This window comes from Arachis ipaensis, chromosome B6 (assembly GCF_059453495.1).
Source record: "Arachis ipaensis isolate K30076 ecotype BB chromosome B6, ASM5945349v1, whole genome shotgun sequence".
Lineage (NCBI taxonomy): Eukaryota > Viridiplantae > Streptophyta > Magnoliopsida > Fabales > Fabaceae > Arachis > Arachis ipaensis.
The window spans coordinates 136385287-136409292 of NC_142441.1; the positions used below are offsets into that span (position 1 = coordinate 136385287).

A 24006-nucleotide genomic window follows, 5' to 3' on the forward strand; every position below is an offset into this window, starting at 1 on the left:
CATTAATAACTAATTCACAACCAACAATAATAAATTTGCCTTCTATCATTCCTCTTTCTCTTATCTTTTTATTTATTAGATGTATAAAATACAATAACTTTGAGATTAGTCTATATGTTAAATTATATGAGTTTAATTTTGATACATCAACGATATAAATTATTTTACATCGTTATATAATCACATTTGTCTTTTTAAATAATTATTTACACAACTTATAAAAATAACAATTATTTTTTATGATGTGACAGTTATGTGATTGAATATACATATAAAACTAGTTTAGACAATAGATCAAAATTAAATTCAAAATTATATACTAAATTTCTCTAAATCTGTTAATAAAAAAAATAAATAAATAAATACAAATATATGCTCATTTTTGCTCACTACACTGGTAAGTAGTAACTCCCTGCTTCAGTGATCAGTGTCCCCTCCCCTGGCGCTAACTCCTTTCAACTTTCAACCTTGCTTCTCTCTCTCGACTTTCGCGTCTCCCTTCATTCTTCCCAAAAGAACACACCACGGGCACGGAACCAAAATTTAACTATTTAACATACACCGAAAAATACTCCGGTGTGACGCGGCCGTATGCTGGCCCCCACCAACCTCACCTGAAACGGAAAATAATATATATAACAAGCAGCCAAAAACCAAAACCGTACAATAATGACGGTGTTTTCCGGCAGCAGGCAAGTGTTTCCGATTGACTTCGAGGCGGAGGTCTCGCAGCGCCTTCTAGAAGCTTCTAACTCCGGCGATCTGACCTCCGCGCTCTACTGCATCGCTGATCCCTCCGTCGACGTCAACTTTGCCGGCGCCGTCACGCTCAGGACTCGCCACGCGGACCTCGTCCCTTTGCCGGAATCCGCTAGCCAGGTCCGCGTTGAGTTCCACGACTTCGTCACCGACGTCACGCCGCTCTTCCTCGCCGTACACTCAGGGAACGCCACACTCGTCAGGAAGTTACTGGTAACAAATTTGAAATGCTCCTTCTAAACTCGTTTCGCGGTTATTTTTTATTTTATTTTTATGTTTTTTCAGATCGGTGATCGAAGTTTTGTGAATTTCATTTCACTGTTTTGTTGTTATCTTCTCTGTGGTTTTCTTTCTCTGACTTTGAGACTGTGTTATTGCTTCTCTAACTTTTGAAATATTTTGTGATTTTTCAACTATGTAAATGGAGAATTTGAGCATTCACTAATATTTTGGAATTTAGACTGTTTTATTTATTTGCTCTTAATGTTAACTGGCAATTACTAATAACAGAGTTTAATTGTGATTTTATTACTGAAAATGGTGGTTTTAACAGTGATCTTGTTGCTTTGTGTTGCCTTCTGCTTCCGAATTGAATTTTGAATTTGGAATGATGTGTTGCTTTTTATGCTAAAGCTGGTTGTGACTATTTACTAGAATTGCTTTTTTTTCCTTGTAAAAGTTTCAAACTAAAAAAAAAATATTTAGGTTCTAATATATATATTGTGAATTAAAATGGAATTCGTCTTCATTTACGAGGAAACCTAAAAAGGTGATGTTCGATTTTGAAATTTTGAATCCTCCTCATTTTTCAGTGATGCTGCTTTTTTATAAGCTTCAGTAATTGGCTGGCTAGTTGGCTAGTTGCTACTTATTTACTCCTGCTTAATTATTGCATTGCTTTTTTATTTTACCGTTGGGGTTTTAATTCTCTCAGTCAACATTTCCTCCTCCATAGTCATCCCCACTTATACTCTCTTTTTGACCTTATCAAAAGATCTCTCCGTTTTCTCTGGAGAGATTCTTGCAACGAGTGATGTGCACAATTACTTTAGTTTTAGTATAAAAAAATTTTGTATAATGCAAAACATGTAACGTTAATAACTTAATATACTATAAATTTTAAAAAAGGGTTGAATTAATGAGTCTTCTCATCAGAACATTGATTAAGAGTGAGAGATAAAAATTAATTATTTAATATATTAAATACATAAAAAATTTAAAATTTAAAATTTATTTTTATATTTTATAACTTTTTTTTTATAATATTTTTAACTAATGGCTTTAAACACGTATTAGTAAGATATAAAAAATCTCTCCCTCAAAATCCTAATTGTTTCTCAATTTACATCGATGATGGGACTTCCGAATTAAGCTAGAGACAGGATAAATTGGTCTGTTCCTCTTTGCTTTGCAAGATACAAGATATTTTGGCGGCAGTCGCTTTATTTTTCCCCCAATAAATAAATAAAAAGAAGATAGTGAGCTGATTTGTTACCAAAAGAATAAAGGAATTAAAAAAACCGTTTACATTACAAAATCAGTTAGACAGTTACCATAATTTTTGTGCTGCAGACAAACTTTTTTCAAATATTTTAACACAATTAAATTTTAAAATAATTAATTATCTCTTAATAACTTTAAGACATGAAAAATGTCACAAGAAAAAGTGACATTAAAAATATTAATTTTTGTTTCGTTTAATGTTTTAAGAAAAGTTTTAGAATGACATACTATTGCTCTATGCCAGAAGCACAAGCAGAAGTATATATATCACCGTAATTTAATAGTGATGAGTCGAATACTTTCTCTCTCTTCCTGACTAGCATAGTATGTAGCATCATTGCATCAAACATATCTTATGTGCCCCATGTTGTGTTGCTTCCGACAATTGTACATAGTGCAATTATTTTTCTTTACACAATAATGCAATTCCTGCATGATGCGTCATTGAACCCCCAAAGGCTCATGATCATATTCCCTAAGTTTTCATGTTTTGTTTGATTGACTTCTGTTACTTACATTAAAAAGTTAAAACATGTATTTCACTTGACAACTAAATTCTTTTTAGCTATAACCCTTTTCTTTCCTTCTTGAGTTTTGGTTTTATTTAGTTTTTTTTTTCTTAAAAAATGACAGGGTAAGGGAGCTGATGTAAACCAGAAGCTCTTCAGGGGCTTTGCAACGACTGCAGCAGTAAAGGAAGGCCATATTAGTATCCTTGAGATGTTATTGAAAGCAGGGGCATCACAACCAGCATGTGAAGAAGCTCTTGTTGAGGCAAGCTGCCATGGGCAAGCAGGGTATGCTGAGTTACTCATGAGCACTGATTTGATCAGACCGCACGTTGCTGTTCATGCTCTTGTGACCGCATGCTGTAGAGGATTCGTTGATGTGATTAGGATGCTTATAAAGGTCTGTGTTCTGCCAATGATTCAAACATGCTACCCTGGATATACATTGTCAATGAAAACTTCTTAAGATATTTCCAAGACTGACGTCACATATATTGTAGACAATGAATGATATTAACCTACTTTTTTTATGTATAGTTATAGACACCAATATCTTAACCACTCATTTTGTATGAGAATTGGATTATGGGTCCCATGATCAAAATTAATGGTTAAGATGATAGTGTCTATACTCTATATTTCAACACCAAAAACATGGGTTTATTTATCGTTGTTCATAAGAAAATGCTTTTTAAGATATGAGATAAGTATTGGATTATACGTTAAAAAGTCATCTTTTAATTAGTTGTAACCATATACAACCCGATGTTACATGGAATCAAGATTACCCAATAATTTCTTCATGGTACTCAATAGCATCTGAAATTATTGGTCCATCTTATCTTAAAGAAGTTGGCCTCTCATTCTTAGAGTTCAACAAGTTTAACAAACAGATTCCCAATTAACATAATGTCTGCTGGGTAATCTTGGTATTTAGGTCCATTCTCTGGAGGGAGAAATTAACTAAAACTTTTATGTACTTCAAGAATTACTTTTGGAACTTAAGGCGTACAGTTTATTGTAACTGCTTTTTTCAAAACGCTAAACTAAAGATAAATATTATTTTGCTGTTGGCAGCGCGGTGTGGATATCAATGCAACAGACCGGGTGCTTTTGCAGTCACTTAAGCCTTCTCTTCATGCAAATGTGGACTGTACTGCGCTTGTCGCAGCTGTAATTCACAGGCAGCTTCCTGTTGTGGATTTGCTACTGAAGGTAACCTTTTACTTGGACCCTTTCAAACCTTTAAATTTGATTAATGCTTATCTGCCCGATAGTTCCTATTGTTTAGCAGCCTATAGTTCTTTGCTTTTTAAGAACTAGGATAGATGCAGCTACAAAATTTAGGGTATAAACCAATGCCATTGCCAGTACAAGGTGTTCACTAAAGGTCAGATGATAGCACCACCAAAAATACAGTTGAATCCCCAAGGCAATTCAGAGAATAAAATAGAAATAGAAATGTACATGGAATACTTATATATAATCAATTAGAGAGACATTAGGCATAAACAATAGCATAGATACCTTTATAACGTTTAAATGGAAAAAAGCAACAAACTTCAAGAGTACAACAATGATAAAATTTCCAAGGAAGTGGAAACATGGAATGGCATATTTTGCAAGTGGCATCTCACCTCTACTGGCCATCCCTCCACCACAAATACATCGAGGGAGTAGCCATCAGTGGTGGAGAAAACATCACGGTTGTTAAGCCCAATATCGGACAGCAAAGCTGACAGCTAAAGAAAACAGTACCCATCAAAAAACCATGCAATACATCAAGTAAATTTCCAGTCATAAACAGAAATATAATTTCCTGCTTAAAAAATCAACCGAATTAAACAACAATTACACAAAGGGAATCCCAATTTCCACCTCCAATCTCTTATGTAAAATTCACACCAGTATTCTTAGTCAACACCTGGTCTCCTTTAGAAGTAATTTATATTTGGTACTAACTGTGTCCAGATTATGACAGAATACTTTTGCAAGAATCACTTGTCACTGTTTAGTGTAAGAAAACTATCTGTGAATTATGAAAACAATGGGATCCAACACCCCACCCCATGGCTTCTAGTAACACATTTTGTCCAGCCTTAGAATGACAGCATGCTCTATATTACCACTTGATAAACCACTCCTAGTGTTGAAACGCATTATATCTTAATTTTGATAGAGTTTCCATTTTATTCCCGTTATTAGTTAAGTTGATATAACTATGGAAGCTAAACTTAAAACCAAGCTAAACTTAAAATGGATATTTTGAAGAGAGAGCTGGGGGAAGTAAAGAAAATATATACATTTTACTTTATAAAAAGACAAGGTAAACTTTTCAAACACACCTGGCTTAAAAGCTTTGGTTTGTCAAGGGTGGAAAATATCACTTCATGGATTGGGAAATCTAAATGTTCCTGCCTACATTTCACATATGTATTATTTTAAATCAAGCAGGTGAGACATAGAAAGCATATCAACACTTGCATCAATTTTATTTAAAAAAAATATAGAAAATAGACAAACTCCTACATTTTGAAAATCTATAGTTGATCAATAATATTAGTTAGTTTGCTAAACTGTTTTTCTTTATTTCCTTCTTTTATGGAAGAAGCAAAGTTATCATAGAGAAAGAGAAGAAAGAAAGAGTAGAAGTAAAAAGGAGGATAAGACATCCTCCTAAATAATAGACCAATTCTCCAACATATTGACGTTTCTTCGTGGTACACGATTCTTCTATTAGGGTACCAATGAAGAAGAATCATGCTGGCTTCTTCATCCTTTTTCTTTTCCTTCATCTTCGGTGCATTCAACTAGACTTTCGAATTTAACTTATTCAGCAAACAGAACTGCTCAATGCTCATAAGTTTGGAGATAGGTAAAAAGGTAGACAATTCAACTTCAAAAAGCTAGAAGCAAAATACTTAGAATCAACATACTACATCATCCATACTAATAGCAAATAATTAAAATACATATGATAACCACACTATGGGTCTTTCTTCTCAACATCTGCAGCATTTTCACAACCTTCCTCCGGGATGTCAGCATCCACTAATACTCCATTTACCACAATCTTGGATACATCCAAATCATCCACATTAACCTCCGGCGCAAGAGCCTTAATTTGACTTATAGCATGATCAAACCCTTTCCCAAACACCTCAAAAGCCATTGGCTCCTTTGAATTTTTAGCATCCTTTAATGCATTCTCCAGCTCACCCCCCCTTTACAGATAATGCCTCAATCCTCTCATTGCCTCCTTTCAATTGAGACTGCAAATTAGTTATCTGTTTTACCATTTCCTCTGACTCTTTTTCCTTCGCCTTGAAAGCCTCGGTCATGTCCTTCACAACTTTCTCTTTCTCTTTAACAATCTTCAATAAGTCATCTACATTAGTTTTTTCCTTCTCTTTAAGCAAAGCTAGCTCTCGAGTTCTTCCCGCACATAACAAACGAGTTCCAATCACCTATATAGAAAGCACAAATAACACCAACAATAATGACACTCTTATGCACAAATAAACTACTTTCATAAACAACATATTAACCTGCAAGTACCGGTTTATGCCTACATCCCCAATCTCATTTATCAACTTCACATCTCTTGGGGATTGATCATGGTCATCAGCAAGAGCCATAGGATGTGTGTAGTTGGGGGAATTATAAATAATTCCTAGGAATTTTAAGATGGGAATATCATATTCCCATGTTTGGTTCAAAGTTTGAAAAGCTATTCCTAAGCAAGTTTGATTCCAGGGAATCAAAATACCATCATTTCAATTCCCACCTTCCCCTTGGGTATATTTGATTCCCATGGGAATGGAATCTGAGTAACAAAGTAATACTTGAACCACACACCCCCAAAAGGAAAGTGCTCGGACCATAACGAGCTCGAGTCCTCATCCCCCAAATAACCGTGTAATGCCTTCTGAGAATCCTGTGAAGCGATGATCTCCTCCATACCCAATTCTCTAGCCTTATCCTTCAATTGAGAAACCTCCACGCACTTCTCAAGACCTACAGCTCTAGCTTTCTTCTCTTTAAACTAATCTCCCTAGATTGAGCAACCTCGACCACATTATCTTTATCACCTTCTGTAGAAGGGTCGCCCTTCCCGGATGACCTCTTCCTGGAAAAGGCCTCCAGAGATGCCGAAGTCAGGGTGGGAGCTTTCTCACCTAGCAATATAAATCAAACAACCATGAGAACATAAGCACGAAAAAAAAACACTACACCCTATCAATCTCATTACCTATATGATCCTCCACGGCATCCTTGTCTACGTCCGACATTCCCTTGCTGAGAGAGAAAATAAAGGAGGTGTCGAGCACTACAAGACGGCGGTCCTCTGTGTAGCAACATATCGTAGACTTGATTCACGAGCACACGCACAGATAAGAACCTTTGCTCCTCCTCTTGTACCAACCCTAATTCAACTACTAAAATGCAAAGGGCTGGAATGCCTTCTGCGAGACCACCGATGATAACGCATACTTTGCTGTTGCCAAAGTCAACCAAGTTGACTCCTGCGGACAAACCATTAAAGGAGGATGGTTGGATCGCCTCACACAACTCATCAAGGCATTGATGGCGACGAACACAATAATCTTGATTATCCACCAGCATTTTCATCGGTAGTCATATTTCACATGAGATCCGGGGCGAACTCTTCACGTCTCATGTCAGCGCCATACTGCAATTGCCTACATCCCCAAGAGACGACACGGGCACAAGGCGGTGAAAATGACGAAAGAAATGCGCGCTCCAGTTTATGCCACGTGTCAGTTTGGGGGTCGTAGGCATAGGCAATGCATGGTGCGGACTGCGGACAAGGGATGCAAGAGGAGCTTATCTTTCAGCACGAAACCGAAAGGTCAATCGGTTGGAGTCGTTATTTTCTTTTATCTTCCAGCCATCTATATAACAAACAAATAAATCCTTTCTTCTGAACATAAAATTTCCTGCAAAGGTAAATAAAAGAAAATAATGACAAATTCTGAGGGTAAAATGACTGAATTTAAATTTGTTGGAAAAATAAATTGCATAAATAAAAATTACAGGAATGGTAAAGAAGAAAGCATAAAAAAAATTACAGAAAAAGAATTTGTGATAGACTCAGAAAGTCGATCGAGATATAAATGTGTGTGTGTTTTTTTCTAGAAAAGAATTCTAACCTTGAGTCCTTTGTTAGCCACTTCATTTATATGCATCTTCCAACACTGACATACAAAATAATAATAGTAGCATGTATAAATAGGTCAAATAAAATAATAATACAAGTATTAATATGTATAAGTTGTAAAATTTTAATATTTATAACTGAATAATTTTATAATTATTATTATAATATTTTTAATGTATATTTATTATATTTTAATTAGTATTTTATATTTTAATTCAATAATAATAGATAATTTTTTTAATTTTTTTAATTTATTATTGAAAGATAATTGGTTAATTTTCAAGTTTTGTCAAATAAATAAAATTGTTAACATAATATTATTAGAAAGGGAAATATAACTTAAACATGATATAAAAGAACTTAGATATTAATTTTTATATAATAAGAATAATAGATGGATGGATGGATGCATTTTGTGAACTTATGTTTGTTATAAGCTAATATTTTGTGCAAACTTACTTCTATTAAGCTATAACTATAATTAAGCATGTTATATGTAAGAAGCCATCACATATCTATACAATATGCGTTTATATACAATATTTATATATCTATATCTATAAACAATATATAACAAGGATACCAAACTGAGTTTGGTGTCCAAATTTTTACCCTTATATCATATAACTGCTTTACTGGTTATATTTCTTTCTTCCGCAGACTTAAATTATTGTTGCATCTCCATTTCATTTTTTATTTGATATATTGGAAAAAAAATTGAATTAAAAAATATACTGAAACCAAAATCAATATAAATGTATCAATAGTAAATACGATTTGATGGGCATCGAGTATCCAACAAGTTGCCAGTAATTTTAATACTGAAAATTATGTTGGTTTTTGGAAATAGGAACAAAATGATTTCTATGGTTAAATTTTTAACATTTGATTATTTCACTTTACGGGTTTCCTAACTGGATATCTTTCAATATCAAGATTTGATCCTAAATGTGATTTGAACTTCACTAAGTCCTTTCTTAAACTTAACTACAGAATGGTGCTAGGATAGACTCTGAGGTGAGGCTTGGAGCATGGTCATGGGACATTTCAACTGGTGAAGAGCTTCGTGTCGGTGCTGGTCTGGGAGAACCATATGACATTGCCTGGTGTGCAGTTGAGTATTTTGAAAGGAGTGGTGCCATATTGCGGTTGATCCTACAACATATCTCCTCCAAGAATCCTCACCATGGAAGAACCCTTCTGCACCATGCCGTCCTTTGCGGCAATGATGAAGCCGTCAGAGCACTCTTAGAATTCGGTGATAGCGTGGAATCTCCAGTCAAAACAACCAACAAGGCTGAGTTCCTTCCTTTACACATGGCATCCCGACTTGGCTTTCCAACAATCATTCAATGCCTTATTGATTTTGGTTGTGATTTGAACTCAATAACAGACTCAGGTGACACAGCTTTGATGATCTGTGCAAAATATAAACAAGAGGAGTGTCTCAAAGTACTAACAAGGGCAGGTGCTGATTTTGGTTTGGTGAATGTTTCTGGTCAATCTGCATGTTCAATTGCAGAGGCAAACAAGTGGTCACATGGTTTTCAACAGGCATTGCTAGATACAATCCGAAAAGGCAAGATACCAAAATCCGGCAATGTTTCTGTGTTTTCGCCGTTATTGTTCACAGCTCAAGCTGGGGATGCGGAAGCACTGAAAACTCTAGTTGAATCTGGAGAGTTTGATCTTGACTATCAAGATGAGAGAGGCTTCTCTGCAGTTATGGTTACTGCTCTAAATGGCCATGCTGAATCATTTCGGTTGCTTGTATATGCTGGTGCTGATGTGAAGTTATGCAATAAATATGGTGAAACAGCAATAACTCTATCTAAACTGAATCAGAACTGTGACCTATTTGAACAGGTCATGCTTGAATTTGCAATTGAAAAGGGCAATCGCAATGCCTGTGGCTTCTACGCTTTACATTGTGCAGCTCGTCGTGGCGACTTGGATGCTGTCAAATTGCTCACAAACAAAGGCTATGATGTGAATGTCCCTGATGGGGAGGACTACACTCCTCTTATGTTAGCAGCAAGGGAAGGCCATGCATCCATTTGCAAACTTCTGATTTCGTGCGGTGCTCATTGCAATGCTAAGAATTCTAGAGGGGAAACTCCACTTCTATTTGCAAGGAAATCTTCAGGAGGGTGTAAAAATGAAGCACAGGCCGTTATTCTAGACGAATTAGCGCGAAAACTGGTGCTACATGGCTCCTATGTATTGAAGCACACAAAATGCGGGAAGGGCTCCCCACATGGGAAACAAATAAGGATGTTAGGATCTGCAGGTGTTCTTTGTTGGGGGAAATCAAGCAGCAGAAACGTGATGTGCCGTGAGGCAGAGTTAGGGGCAAGTTCGACATTGCGTAGAAACAGGTACAAGAAAGGTGATGCAGATGAACCTGGAATGTTTAGAGTGCTCACGAACAAGAACAAGGAAGTGCATTTTGTATGTGATGGGGGTTTAGAAGTTGCTGAGCTTTGGGTCAGAGGTATAAAACTTGTAACGAAAGAGGCTTATTTTGTTAAGGGATCCATCTCATAAGTATAGCATTGTGGAGGGGGGTTGTTTAGGATGTATAGATGTTTTGAATTAATAGTTTAATACTTCTTCTCGAAGTATTTTAGCTGCTCTTTATTATTGTAGAGATTTTAATCTCTAGCAGTTGTACATCCTTTTGTTTTATTTCGTTTGTTTTAGGACGTGTTGGCTTACAGATGCTGATTGCATGTGCTGTGTAGCCTGTGTTTGCTTCGTTTTAAGGTCACACCTCCAACACTGCAAGTTTTACCAGATTTACCTTAATACTCATTACTCAAATAGGTTTCCCACTTTCCCCTACTAGGCTAGGCTAAAAAATTTTGATATGGAAGGAAAATGAGTGATATACTTTAACATAGTAATTTTTGACCATGCGAGTTGTTTGATTTTAAAATTTTGCTTAAGAAATCGCATGGTCCGACTTGTGGTTGGGCAAATATGAATTTCGGGAAGTTAGAAAACGGACCCTCCGAGTTATTTGTTGTTGTCAATTTTTTTATGAAATAGAATATCAAACGCAATTCGGACCGTCCGTTTACTGATGGAGAACTCGTATGGTCCGAGTTCTGTTCCACTGACACCACATGGCTGTGAAGCACCTGTATTCTCTATATCCGAGTCCAACACTACTTTTGCTTCCATATTTAAATTAAAAAGTGACTAGACTACTGGTACTAGTCTCCTAGAACACCAATATTATTTAAAATAAAGTATAAACGATAAATATGTCTCTAACTTTTTATTTTGAAGATAAATAAGTTTTAAAACGCGAGACATCTAAATTCCTTTGGAGACCGATTTGTTCCAATATATTTTAGATGGAAGAATTTAAATATCTCATATTTTAGAAGATTAGAGACGATTTTATATTTTCAATTAATCACAGACTTATGTGTCTTTAAATTAAAAAGTTAGGGATCTATTTATCTTTTTCTCTATTATCTAACACATTATAAATATATGTCATGATTATTAATGTAAAAATTTTATTTCATTTTAATTTTATCACATAATATAAAATATTTTAAATTTTTATAAAAATATTAAATTAAAAATTTTGTATATATTTTATAGTTTATTGTAATAAATTTTTTATTTTAATATTTTATTATTAATCAGGAAATATATAAAAATTCAAATTAAATATTTTATAAAATGTGATCAAATAATAAAAATAAATAAGATTAATTACATAAATATATATTTAAATTATGTATTTTATATTAATATCATTATTTAAATCAACTAAATAGTTATTAATAATATATAATATTATAATAATTATGGTATTTTGGTAAAATGAATTAAATTATATGTTATTTTAATTTTGCAAAAAAATATTTAATTATTTTATTAGTCTCTATGATTTAACAAATTTTTTAATTAGACCTTTATAGTTTAAAATTTTGTAATTCAATTTTTATATTAGATAAATATTTGTAATTATATCTTTATTTATTGTTATTTTTCTGAAAAATTTACTAATTTAAAAATATTTACTTTTAAAATATTTCATAAATTATTTTTTATTAAACAAAAAAAATATTCTTTAACAAAAAAAATTCATAAAGACTTAATTAAAATCTTTTATCTTCTACAAAGATTCAATTACAAATTTTTAAATTATAAAATTTAATTAAAATTTAAAAAAATTATAAGAATTATCAGAATAATTAAATAAAAAATATGCATTTTATAAATAAAAGAGATAAGTGAGTATTGTCATTTATTATTCTTATTAATTATAATTATATTTGATATATATATATATATATAATTAATTACTAAATTAATTATTTATCTAAAATAAATATTAAAAAATAAAATATATATTAAAAATAATTTAAATAATATATATTCATGTCTAAATATATAATAACTGATTTAGTAAATTTTTGTAGTGGTTTAGATTTTTATATTAATTTGTCTGAATCTTGGGAGGCACTCTGGTGTGAGCGAGCGCTGTTTTAAGTTTTAACAGCTCCTTCCTTCTCTGATATTTCGTACATGGTAGCAGAAAACTCAGACACACCACCGAAAGCAGCGAGAAGAACGAGAGAGAGAGAGAGAGAATGTCATACTCAAGGTTCCTCAGCTCAAGTAAAGGCCCTTTGTGGGTTGCAGCTTACTGTTTCAAGCACCTCAAGAAAGCTCAAATCCTTCAGACTCACATTCCTTCCTCTGTTGGTTAGTCCTCTTATTCTTCTCTTTCTTTCTGCTCTTCCAACCCCTTCCAGAAATGAAGGACAAACCTTTTCTAAAATTTTCCTAAGCTCGCAAAACCCGAACTTTTAAACATGGTTTCATTTCTTCATTGCTTCTATCTTTCTTTGATTTTTTTCTTTTGTTCCCTTACTCTTAGCTTAGAATAATCCTAATTCTTGTTTCTATGCTTTTTCCGCACAAACAATGGTGGCAGGTAAGAGTGTGTTTACACATTTTTGTATGTGTTTGTTTGCGTGTTTATTTATTATTATCATTTATTTATTTTTTTCGTGTGTAATTTTCGTGTGTATGTAAGTAATTTGGGAAATTGGTCACAAAGGAGCTGTTTCTAGATAGGGTTTGTTGCAAAATTGGTGAAATTGTTATGCTGGACAAAGAAATTTGTGTATGGTTGTGGTACTGAATCATTTTACTTGTGTTCGTTTACTGTTTGATCTTTGGGGCTGCGTTTGGAACGAGAGAAATAGGGTGAGATAGGACACTGAGACTGTGGCACTGAAGACAGAGAGATACATTAGAGTTAACAAATTCTTTGGAGCCAAGTTTCAACCAAAATATAGACACACATTAAAATCAAGTTGTTGCACATTCATGGCTCCTCTTGCTTCACGAATGCTAGCTAAGTCTTACTCTGACAATAAACTTTAGTCCATCCATCTCTGTCTCAATGCTACACTGCTACCAAACATCTACCTCCATTACTCTCAGACACTAACCTAACAAAACGTAGCCTGGTATAACAGAATGTCTTGCCCCTTTAGGTGAAATCGTTGAGTTGTTATGGTAAAATATGAAGAAACTCATATGAAGACTGAAAATGGACCGTGGAAAGGGAGGGGAGGAGTATAACAAAGTTACCTGCTCCATTATTTGGGTTATTAAAGGGAATGAAATTAAAACATTTTTTTTTTAATCTTGTTAGTTTATAAATATTGGGAGTTTGGGACAGAAGGATATAGTTTCCAGTTGTAATTTTTTGTTTTCCAATAGACCTCAAATTTGGGGGGAAACTAAAATAGTCTTTTCAGGGGGAATAGATCCTCCTTGGTTTGTTTTCTTTTTTATTTCTTATAGTTTTAAGCTGCCAAATGAGGGAGCACATTTCCTTTTCCTTCCCCTGATTACCTATCATACAGGTTTTTTATTTTGTTTTTATAAATTATTTTATTTTATTTTTCCCATTGGTTTATAACTTTTAGATTTTATTGTTAGCAACTTAGCAGTATGGTAAAATTGGTTACAACTTAAAGTTTTATTTGCAAAAGGAAAGCATGTTGCAGTGACCTGATTTTTACACACGTATGGTGTGAAACAATTTGTTGGTTGGGACTCACAAATGTGAATGCTTATGTTGTTCAAAGATGCCAAGATAAGGTGGATCTTGCACTCAAACAATTCCAGGTGCAAAGGGTGTGAAATCTGATACCTTGTCCATTAATTTTTACCTCATCACATCAAACTGAATATATTTCCTTGGCTGTTGAAGTGTTAATGATTTGAGTAACTGTTTCCAAATAGAGAAAAAGAAAATCAAATTTCTCAGTGAAAGCAAGCTTAACAATCAGATGCAAACAAGTACTTGTTTGTTAAGAATAGTTCTTGTTCATGACACTTAACTGCCCTAGTTGTTATTCATTAGCTATTCACTGGTTGAGTGCTTTCCTAAACTGTTTGTGTATGTTTAATCCAATTTTATTTCAATGCTGTATCCTAATTGATATTTTAATATTATATAACTTGTGTGATCCTTTTGCTTGAACCTAGCATCCTTATTACACGAGTCAGGAATTTAGGTTAGATAGTATGTGACCTTTCTCCACTATGTATTTTCTGTTTTCAATGAATAATCTACTGTCAGATCTTCTATTCTATTGTTTCTACTGGTTGTAGATTATCTTGGATGATGGACTTCTTATACTCCTATTGGTTGTGTGAGGCTATATTTTCAACTCTGATTCCCAGGACACTCTTTTTGCCAATTGGAATGGTCCTGGGGCCAAGGGACAATGATGTGATGTAACTGAAATATTAAGATTTTAAATTTTCTCGAGTCTTGACTGCAATGTATATTGATTTCTTTTATTTTATTTGCCTTTCAAAATGATTATTTTCATCTAATTAAACCTGAGGTTTGCCACATGGCTTAGTGCTTATTGAAATAATTTTTATGAATTTCTAAGTGCTGAAATAAACTGTCTTGCGGAATCTGGGAGTATGTTATGTAGCTGACTTCAGTTTTTGTTTTTTGGTATTTTTTAACTTTCTGCAGACAAGATTTTGCAGGATGAAATGAATGCTATCTCCTATAGAGTGCTTGCCTATCTTCTTCTTGGTGTTGTCAGAATATATTCAAAGAAGGCTGAATATTTGTTAGATGATTGCAATGGGATGCTTGTTAGAATCAATAAGTTCGTGATCAAAACAAAAGACAAAGCACCCATGGAAACAATGCGGATGTCTGTTATTATACCAGACAGATTTGAGCTGGATGCTTTTGATCTAGACATACTTGAAGATGCTGGCGGGTAAGATATTATTAGTTTTACAAGTTTCATGTTGATAGAATTTTATTGACATTTTGCACTTTTTTTTTTTATTTCTGTTCATTACAGAGGCCATATTGCTTCACAGGAGGAAATTACTCTTAAAGGTACCTATAATTGCTTGAAAATCTTCCTGTCAAAGTAAGATTAATGTTAGTTTATGTAATATGCTGTGTTCTGAAACAGATGTTGTGTGTAGCAATGAGGGATTTGGGCTGTTTTCTCTAGACAAGGTATGTCTTCCATGTGTTCCATAGTTCTACTTTTGAACTACGCACCACATTATTATTCGTATTCTTATTGTTGTTGTTGCCTCACCGAGTAATTTTTTCCCTCTTTATTTTATTTTATTTTTTTAAATCTTGGGATCTTCACTGATACTTTTACCTCATCAAAGCTTTATTAAAACTAAGTGGGTTCAGTTGCATTAATCAAATGAGACTATTTTCTCCCCTTTGAAAAAAACTGTCTGTGGACCAACCATATAAATCAAGGTCATTCCTAATGGTTTGCCTTTAGTTTTTTTCTAATTCTTTTTCTTTCTCTACATTTAACTATAATAGTGCCTTCTATTTGTTCTACATTTCTTACTGGGGTTTCTATATGTTTCCTCCATAGTTGAACAAACCATGTAACGGTAGTTTCTACCATATTTTTATAATTGATCTTATCCACAGCTTTTTTTATCTGAGTTGATAAGTTATCACTTTCCCTATAAAACATTCTCATCTCTGCAATATTTAGCTAGGTTTATGCTGCCCAACATTTAGTTTCGTATAACATTGTAAATCTTATAGTTGTGTGTAAATCTTTTTCCTTTAACTCAGGCTGCATTCGGTTAGTGTTTACCCTGAGATATAGATATAGATATAGATATAGATATAGACATAGACGTAGACAGAGACAACAGACACAGACATCAGACACTTGAGTGATGGACATAAAATATTTGTCTATGTATTGCGTTTGGTAAAATAGATGGGCCAGACAGGTAAAACTTAAGAAAGTCCATGTAAAAAGGAGACTACTGTCGTCTTCTCTCTCCACCCTAACTTCCCCCTCTCACCACTTCCTTCAACCTCCAGCAAAAAATATCAGGAACCAGATTCAACAAAAATCAAGCAGAAGATATAAAACCAGATTCATAAAAAATCAACAAAAAACACCCATATTCATCCATTATCAAATTTGTTTCAGTATTTCTTCTTTCTTTTCTTGACCACATTTTTTTCTTTTCAAAAATAAAAATGAAACCAGAAAATATAGAGAACAAAGATCCACGGCAGAGGCGGCGAAGGTCTTTGATGACAAGAAGCGGCAACACAAGCAGCAGCGGCAAGATCGGCAGCAAGACTAGCATCAGCAGAGCAATGAGACGATGGCTGACAGGAGCATGACCAAGATGGTGAAAAAACAAACGGCGAATGGAAGCTCGCATTGTCTCAGATCTGGAGGCGTGAGAGATTATAGAGGGAGAGGAAGAGGGAAGAGAAGATGGAGGCGGACGACGGGGGGCAGAAGGTGGAGGGTGGAGGAAGGAGGTAGAACGGAAAAGGGAGAGAGGGAAAAGGGAAGGGAAGAAGACAGGGGCAAGAGAGTGGAGGAGGAATACTGAAGGAAGAGAGAAGAGAGAAGAGAAGAGAATGGCGGAAGAAGAAAGGTTGGGTAAATTTAAATTTTAAAAATTAGTCAAGGACAAACGTGGAAAAGAACTCTCATGTCTGTGTCTTAGTGTCTTATCTTTAAGGTTGTTAGGAGTAAGTAGTTGAGAGAGGTAGTTATGTTCACTGCTTAAAGGGTGTGTGTAAGGAGTATATATAGCTGTATTGTAAACTACATGAGAGAGATTTATTCATTCAATCAATAATATTGTTTCTTCACTCTCAAGCAACCCTCTCTTTCTCCGTTTCTTCCCCTATTCTCATCTTCTCCCCAATCTGCTAACTGCATCTTGATCTGGGTTGGCTTATACCTAGAAACCTTACAAAGGTGGTACACAAATTTTCTGTATTTGTGTCCATTTGTGTACTCCCCGATCTCGAAAGCCTTGTGTCTCAACAAAACAAACTGTGGATGTGTGTAACCATGTCTCTGGCAGATATGGACACCAACCAAATACTAACTTAGGAACACTTTTCTATTACAAGTAGTACCTGAATCAATCCGCTAAGAATACTACCTCTGTATGTTGATGTCCATTCTGACGGTTTTCTTGTGAATTTTTCTTTCTGAACTTATCCAGCATCTTTGAGTTGCTTTGCTAGATGTTTATGGACTTCAGTTTATGTTTTTCTATTCTTAATGCCAAGGGATTCTTGTGTAACAAGGCATTCTTTCATCCTCCATGGATTAAATGCTTTGTGCTCCAAAGCTCCTGGAGAGATCTTAACTATTAATTTCAGTGAAGTAAGAAGGAGAAAGGAAGAGAGAAAATAATAAATGGTAAGCCATTTGTGATTTGTGACTAGTGTGTTAGAACTGATTTTGTGATTCATGGTGACTAGTGTGTTAAGCCATTTGATGAGTACAGTATTGGGAATAATAGGAATATTGCATTGAAAATAGTATAAAATCATGCCATTTGAACGAGAGTAATAGGAATTCGTTGAGTTTTTGAAAACGTAAATTTTATTTTATCCTATTGCACTATATATAGTACTGTTGGGTGTCCATATTCAACATGGTATCATCTGTACTTTCCTTTGTGACCTATCTGTCACTATTCCTCTGTCGAGTTCCCTAATAAAAATAGCCACTCCATTTTTTAGTATAATATGAGAATTTCACATTGGTTATCAAACATAACATTGAGTCCTATTTGGAACACAGAGTTATAAGAAATTAAGTACATCTTATTGTTATTGAAACTGTAAATTGTGTTTAATTTCCTATTGCACTATGTATAGCGCTGATGGATGTCTTTACACAGGCAACCTAAAACCTAAGCTATTTGATCATAGATATTATTTCACTTTTCCTCCTCTTACTCTTTATGAATTCAACAATAACACGGTAAAGTGCACTTGTTTATTTAATTATTATGTCATTTCTATTAATACTGGTATAAAAATTAGTTGCAGTGAAAATTTTTTATCATTGCTTTGAAAAGTTATTGGCCTTTTGGATATGGATATTCTCGTGTTCTAGATGGTATGGATTCATTAACTTCTTACACTATGTAAACAGTTTTATTTGTTCTTACCTCTGCACCTCTTATTCATCTTAGTTTTTCTGATTTGCAGTTTGAGAAGTTTGATCTTTGTCAAAATATCTGCATTGATGATCATGCTATGTTGGAAGAGTATGTTTGTCAAATATTTAGAATATTAATTTTCATTTCAACATAAGTTGCCAGGGGAAATATTTTAGAATCATTGCATGGTACCTTCTTCACTGAAATTTAGTTTTGTAATGTCTTGCAGTTTTTGTGAATCACATGAGATGGACGTGGAATATGAATTTTTGCTGCCAAATAGTCCTACTAATTTAATGGAGGACAAGAATATATCTGAAAAGAGCATAGTCCATGTGGGTGAGCCAATGAACTTTGACATGGTTTTGTTAGCTGAAGGAGTAGAAAAAGAACCTGTTGACTTATTTGGTCAAGATCAACAAATTAATGAAATTCTGGCAATTCATGAAGCTGCATCATGCGAGGACAAATTACCTGAAGAAAGAAGTAGAATATCTAGAGATGAATGGGTGGATACCAGTATATTTTCTGGGAGAGTAAAGGAACCTGTGCTATCTGTTGAAGCACTTAATGAATCTCATCAAGTTGATGAAGAACAGAGTGTGGTTCTGGAGACATCAAGCTCATTGTGCCAAATGCAGAAAGAAAGTAATGAAGTTCATGAAATAAGAAATTTTCAAGAAAATACAAAAATGCCCCAAGAAGATAAATCCCATCAGAAAGATTTTTGCATGGACCACAGTAAATCTTCTGGTGCGGAGAAAAACCTTGAAGAAAACACTAAAAGATCTGTTGAAGAGCATGAGAAAGAGAGCAAATTTATGTGTCAAGTAAAGGTTTTACTTGAATGTGAAAAGCTTAAGGTTATTTCAGCGGAGTCAAAAAATCTTGATGCAACACCTCAGTCTAAGCTTCAAGGAAGTTCAGTTAGAAAACAAAAACAAGGTATAAAAGACCATCATACTTCATTTTGTCCTTTTCATTTTTGACATGTAGTTACATTTCCTTCATCTAAATTTTGCTTCTCTATTTAAAATTCATTTTGGACAGGAGCTACTTCACCAGAGTTTATGCATATTTCGACACCGGCTTTAAGGGAGCGTGCATCCTTTTCAAGGAAAAGAAAAATTGTTATTGATGGAATGGTAGTGGTGCCTAATGAGTGAGTGCTAATAGTTATAAGCAATATCTAGACACAATTATTTTTTACTATTCTATCGTAGTCATTCATATATTAACTGTCTTGCCAATGTATAGATACACATCTCAACTGGTACTTACCCTTCATTATGAACAAGAGTGATTCAAAACGATAGACTTGTCAAGTATCTAAGATTTGAAACTATTACCAACATTTTACTAATTAATGAACTTTTATCATCACCAGATTGATGGCATAATCTGACTGTTATATAGTCTTCATAGAATCTATATAGGCTTTTAGAATCTGTTAAAATCTGCAATATCCTATATATGATCCGTTTATTTGCACCAAGTTATATTTGTTTTTTTTTTTACCTTCTATTTGAAATAAATAGCAGCCATTCGACTCATCTTATAATGTCAATTCAGTTCAGTTTTTGACTTTCAAGTCCTTGTGTTGTACTGTTGTCCTCAGCAAAGTGATACTTTGAACTCTTGGATTTCAGGGTACTTAAAAAAAGTCTCTATGATACAAGTGACTTAATTGCTAACCGCAGAAAATTCCGCCGTACTTTATTGTCTGTGCAGAGAGAATCTCGCATATCCAATCTTTGTGATGGATTCCACAGACCTCTATTTCCTTGTAAGGCTTTTTTTTATTTATATTTTTGGGTAGTAAGGGATTCATAAATTCTGCAATCTTACTAATCTTCGTTTTCTTTTTGTGTTTTTTTTTTTTCCCCGCAGGTTCTTCCTTAGATCTTTGCTCCTTATTCTCTAAAAGCAAAATATCAAGTTCCCTCAAAATTGTGGAAAATCAAGAAAACTTAGATGTATCAAACTCTCAAACTGTTGGCAGTCCAGTGCATACAGCAATAGCTCCACAAACCCCTTGTCAGCGCCCAGTTCCCCTTCAAATTTTGGAAATTCCAGCGAGGTTAGATGTGTCAGAAAATGTTGGCAGTCCAGAGCAGATAGAAACTGCACCGAGAACGCCTCCTCAGTTGCAAAAGACAAAACTTAGACCAATTGAGCAACTGGAGAGAAATGAAATTCAGCACAGTGATAATTTAGAACCTTCAATTCCACATGGAACTATAGATAGAGAGCAACCTTTGAGAAGGGACGATGAACTCAATCTGATGGAAGAGGTAAAGAATGACTATGCCTCAAAAGTACTGTACTTCTGTTTAGTGTACTGAGAGTAATATTACTACTTTTGTCTGCAATATTATAGATCCCTAATTTTCTTCACAACTTACTCCAAGAAAAACCATAAAGCATTTTAATGTGGATATGAAAACTTAGCAAGCAAATTTTGATAAGGGATGAAGATCTTAATATGATGATTCATGCGCATGATGGTAATTGGTCGAAATGTCATGATCTCTGATTATACACACATGCATTCATGCGCACACACACAATGTGACTAATATGATGTGCCCTTGTGTGTACTTTGTTTGTCTCAGGTGATAAATTCATGTGAAACGGAGAATTCAGACTTGTGTGAGCACTCTTCAAAATCTTCATTTACAATTCATCATAATTTTTTAAAAACTATTTTCTTCCTAATATTACATGGTTTCCTTAATCTTTTCATACAGTAGCTGGGTGGTCTGAACGAACCAGGTGAGATGGTTGTTGGCTCTTTGAATGTCAACAAAACATTGCTTGTCTGCAATGTTAGTTTATGACTGGTTTCTTTCATAATGCACAGGAGAGTTGCGAGGTACTTGCACCGGAGTTATCTGGGCCTAAGGAAACAGACACACGAGCAAGTTGTGAATTTTTCACAAGTTTTGGAAGGACGCGTGAGGAAAGAATGTGCAAGGCTCTTTTATGAATTACTGGTATGTGCATTCTTGGTTCTAAGATTATATCCATGCTTAGAAGACATTCTGTTAGCAGTAAAAAATGTGGATTCATATGTTTAATAATCTTTTGGTTCCATAGATGGCGGATGCTGTCGTATGCTCCTGGAGCACATTTAGTGTGTACTCTTAGAAATGGTTGAGTTGTCTCCACGTGACTTCAAGGTCACGGGTTCAAGCCGTAGAATGAAAGCCACTGATGTTATTATCAGTTTAGGCTGCGTACATTACACCCTTTGGGTGAAGCCCTTCTTGGGAGCATGCATTACCGTGGGATGCTTGTGGACTGTCTTTTTTCCCTAGAAACATGCATAGCACTCATTCATTTATAATATTCAAAATTTATCTATAAAACAAAGAACGAGTAGTTATGCATGGTCATGGAGCTCACATTAAATGTGCTCCACATGCATGCAATTATTTCTTGTAAAAAGGGGGGAAGCTCTGTTTTAAACATAGCTATTTAATTTATAATAATAGTAGTAAAAAAATGGAACCTTAGGGTTCAATTTGGCTGGTGTTGGTGTTGGTGGTTGTGTACGTTTGTAACCTTTGAGTGAGGGAGATGCTGTCATACCAAACTGGATTATAAAATCTAATGATGCTGAAAACTTATGTTTGCCCTTTCGCTCTTTCGTTGTCATTGTTGAGGGTAGCAACAACGACGACGAAATCACCAGTTGGTTATTTAGTATTTACTTAAACAAGCTGGGTTCGTAGAAGAAAAAACAGACTGAAATTAACCAGTTGATTCTTCATAGTTTTCTTGCTTTGAAAGCAAGACTGCAGTGACCTGATTATGCCTCAAAACTAACGGCTTTTACAAATTTTCCCATTGCCTTTCAGGTTTTGAGAACCACAAGTTATGTGGGTGTCGAGCAAAATAGTGCTTATGGTGACATACTAATGGTTAAACTCCAAAAATTGGATCAAGCTTTTGGACTTATTGACTTGTAAAGCGACATAGGTACATCAGTACATGCCAGGTAATTTAGAATTTTAGTTTTAGAAATACCAAGTTTGTAGGACTCCGGTAGATATTTCTTTAGGACAGTTCTTGTAATTTTCTTTTGCTTTTTATTTTGGCCTTGTATCAGTCTTAATGTTTACTGCAGAGCATTATGTATATAGTATCTTTTAGATAACTAAACTAATAGAAGAGTTTTTTAATTCAAAAAATCAACATTGTAAAGCATTGCATGTTAAGGAATGAAAAATATTATGTTGAAATTATTAGCAAAGATATTTAAAAAATCAATTCACATTTAATAAATTATTAGAAATAGTAACTACTAGTTTAAAAAGCTAATTTTTGAATTGATTCAAGTAGTCTTTAATGTTATTTTATTTTATTTTAATATTATATTTTAATTCTATTCAATGAAAATGTATCTTATTTGTACTTATCAAAATAGTTAATAATATAGACATATGAAATTTTAATTTTTGAACAAAAAATTAATAAAGATATAACTATGCTACGTGTACACAAAAAATAATTACTCAAAATATATATTAAAGTACAAAATACATATTGAGAATGAAACGACATAAATATTTATATGCAAATACATAATAACTAATTTTTTATGTATATATAGTATTTTTAGTAAAAATAATCTTAGACATTATATAAATAATTATAAAATCTTAAATTTTTTATAGATTTACAATGTATATTTTCATGTGATTAAATTTTTATTATTTTATAATATTTATTAATCACTATTATAATTTATTTGAGTTTATATTGTGCGAGTTATATTCTAGTTATTAAATTAAGATAATAGAAACTCACATGTAAATAGAAGTGACAAATTCAATAGTAATTAACTTTTCAGTTTATCTATTTCTATATTTTAGAGGATTTAAATTCCAAATTTGTATATGTTTGATTAATATAAATAATATTTATTTGAAAATTATATATAAGAAATATTTTTTTATTTTATTTTATAATTGTACCAAGGAATTGGGTATTTTAGTCAAAACAAATTGATTTTATAATTTTAGAATTCACTCTTTTGTTCCCTTATGATGGGAAATAAACTAATATGTAAATGGATCTTAAACAAATTAGTTTAAGTAAAGGAATTATAAATTTATAATATACCCTAGCTGGTGGCCCCTTCCTGGCTGCTTCTCTTAAGAAGTTAAGGAAAGCAAACAAAAGTTAATAAACCGATAAAGCATCTAGTTGGCGCTGACAAGCAAATATCCACGTGCTTATCCGAAGGTTAAGCAGCCATTATTATTTTGAGAGAGAAGATTGTTCAGTCAAATAACTTTTGTCAAATTAAAGTTGCCAGGTTTACTCATTCATTTGAGTTAATAGCATATTATATTATTCTAGCATCCCGATTTTGTTTAAAAGAAAATTAAGTGAATAAGTTTTTTCTAATTTTTTAACTTTAAAATTTATAAAACAACATAAAAAATTCTTATTACAAATATAGAAACTTTTTGAATAAAACCACACGAATTTTTTGTTTTTCTTTTTATATTTTTTCTTCTCAAAAAGAAAAATAAG

At 33.6% G+C, this 24006-nt stretch overlaps 2 protein-coding genes across 4 annotated transcripts; both read left to right on the top strand.

Annotated features, from left to right (window-relative positions):
* The first annotated feature begins 393 nt into the window (after positions 1-393).
* Positions 394-10669, top strand: LOC107647442 (ankyrin). Its single transcript, XM_088492226.1, has 4 exons — positions 394-972; positions 2896-3171; positions 3849-3986; positions 8947-10669. Exons 1-4 carry the CDS (start codon positions 670-672, stop codon positions 10498-10500), a joined length of 2271 nt encoding a protein of 756 aa, XP_088348352.1. The 5' UTR covers positions 394-669; the 3' UTR covers positions 10501-10669.
* Positions 10670-12387: 1718 nt separating this feature from the next.
* On the top strand, positions 12388-22749 carry SYN2 (Rad21/Rec8-like family protein). Of its 3 annotated transcripts, none has more exons than XM_016306778.3 (13): positions 12388-12684; positions 14993-15248; positions 15336-15373; positions 15453-15499; positions 18509-18567; positions 18689-19404; positions 19510-19621; positions 20109-20245; positions 20350-20753; positions 21075-21111; positions 21210-21234; positions 21323-21455; positions 22323-22749. In XM_016306778.3, exons 1-13 carry the CDS (start codon positions 12570-12572, stop codon positions 22431-22433), a joined length of 2190 nt encoding a protein of 729 aa, XP_016162264.1. In that variant the 5' UTR covers positions 12388-12569; the 3' UTR covers positions 22434-22749. The 3 variants fall into 3 exon arrangements, with proteins under 3 accessions (XP_016162264.1, XP_020960578.1, XP_088346453.1); XM_021104919.2 differs by having other exon boundaries at positions 21213-21234; XM_088490327.1 differs by lacking the exons at positions 21075-21111; positions 21210-21234 and having other exon boundaries at positions 20350-20777; positions 21293-21455.
* The last annotated feature ends 1257 nt before the right edge of the window (positions 22750-24006 follow it).

Coding starts and splice junctions, on each gene's coding strand:
- LOC107647442 (XM_088492226.1), top strand. CDS start 670: ATGACGGTGTTTTCCGGCAGCAGGCAAGTGTTTCCGATTGACTTCGAG. Junction 973..2,895: donor CACTCGTCAGGAAGTTACTG/GTAACAAATTTG, acceptor AAAAAATGACAG/GGTAAGGGAGCTGATGTAAA. Junction 3,987..8,946: donor TTGTGGATTTGCTACTGAAG/GTAACCTTTTAC, acceptor ACTTAACTACAG/AATGGTGCTAGGATAGACTC.
- SYN2 (XM_016306778.3), top strand. CDS start 12,570: ATGTCATACTCAAGGTTCCTCAGCTCAAGTAAAGGCCCTTTGTGGGTT. Junction 15,374..15,452: donor GGAGGAAATTACTCTTAAAG/GTACCTATAATT, acceptor GTTCTGAAACAG/ATGTTGTGTGTAGCAATGAG. Junction 21,456..22,322: donor GGCTCTTTTATGAATTACTG/GTATGTGCATTC, acceptor ATTGCCTTTCAG/GTTTTGAGAACCACAAGTTA.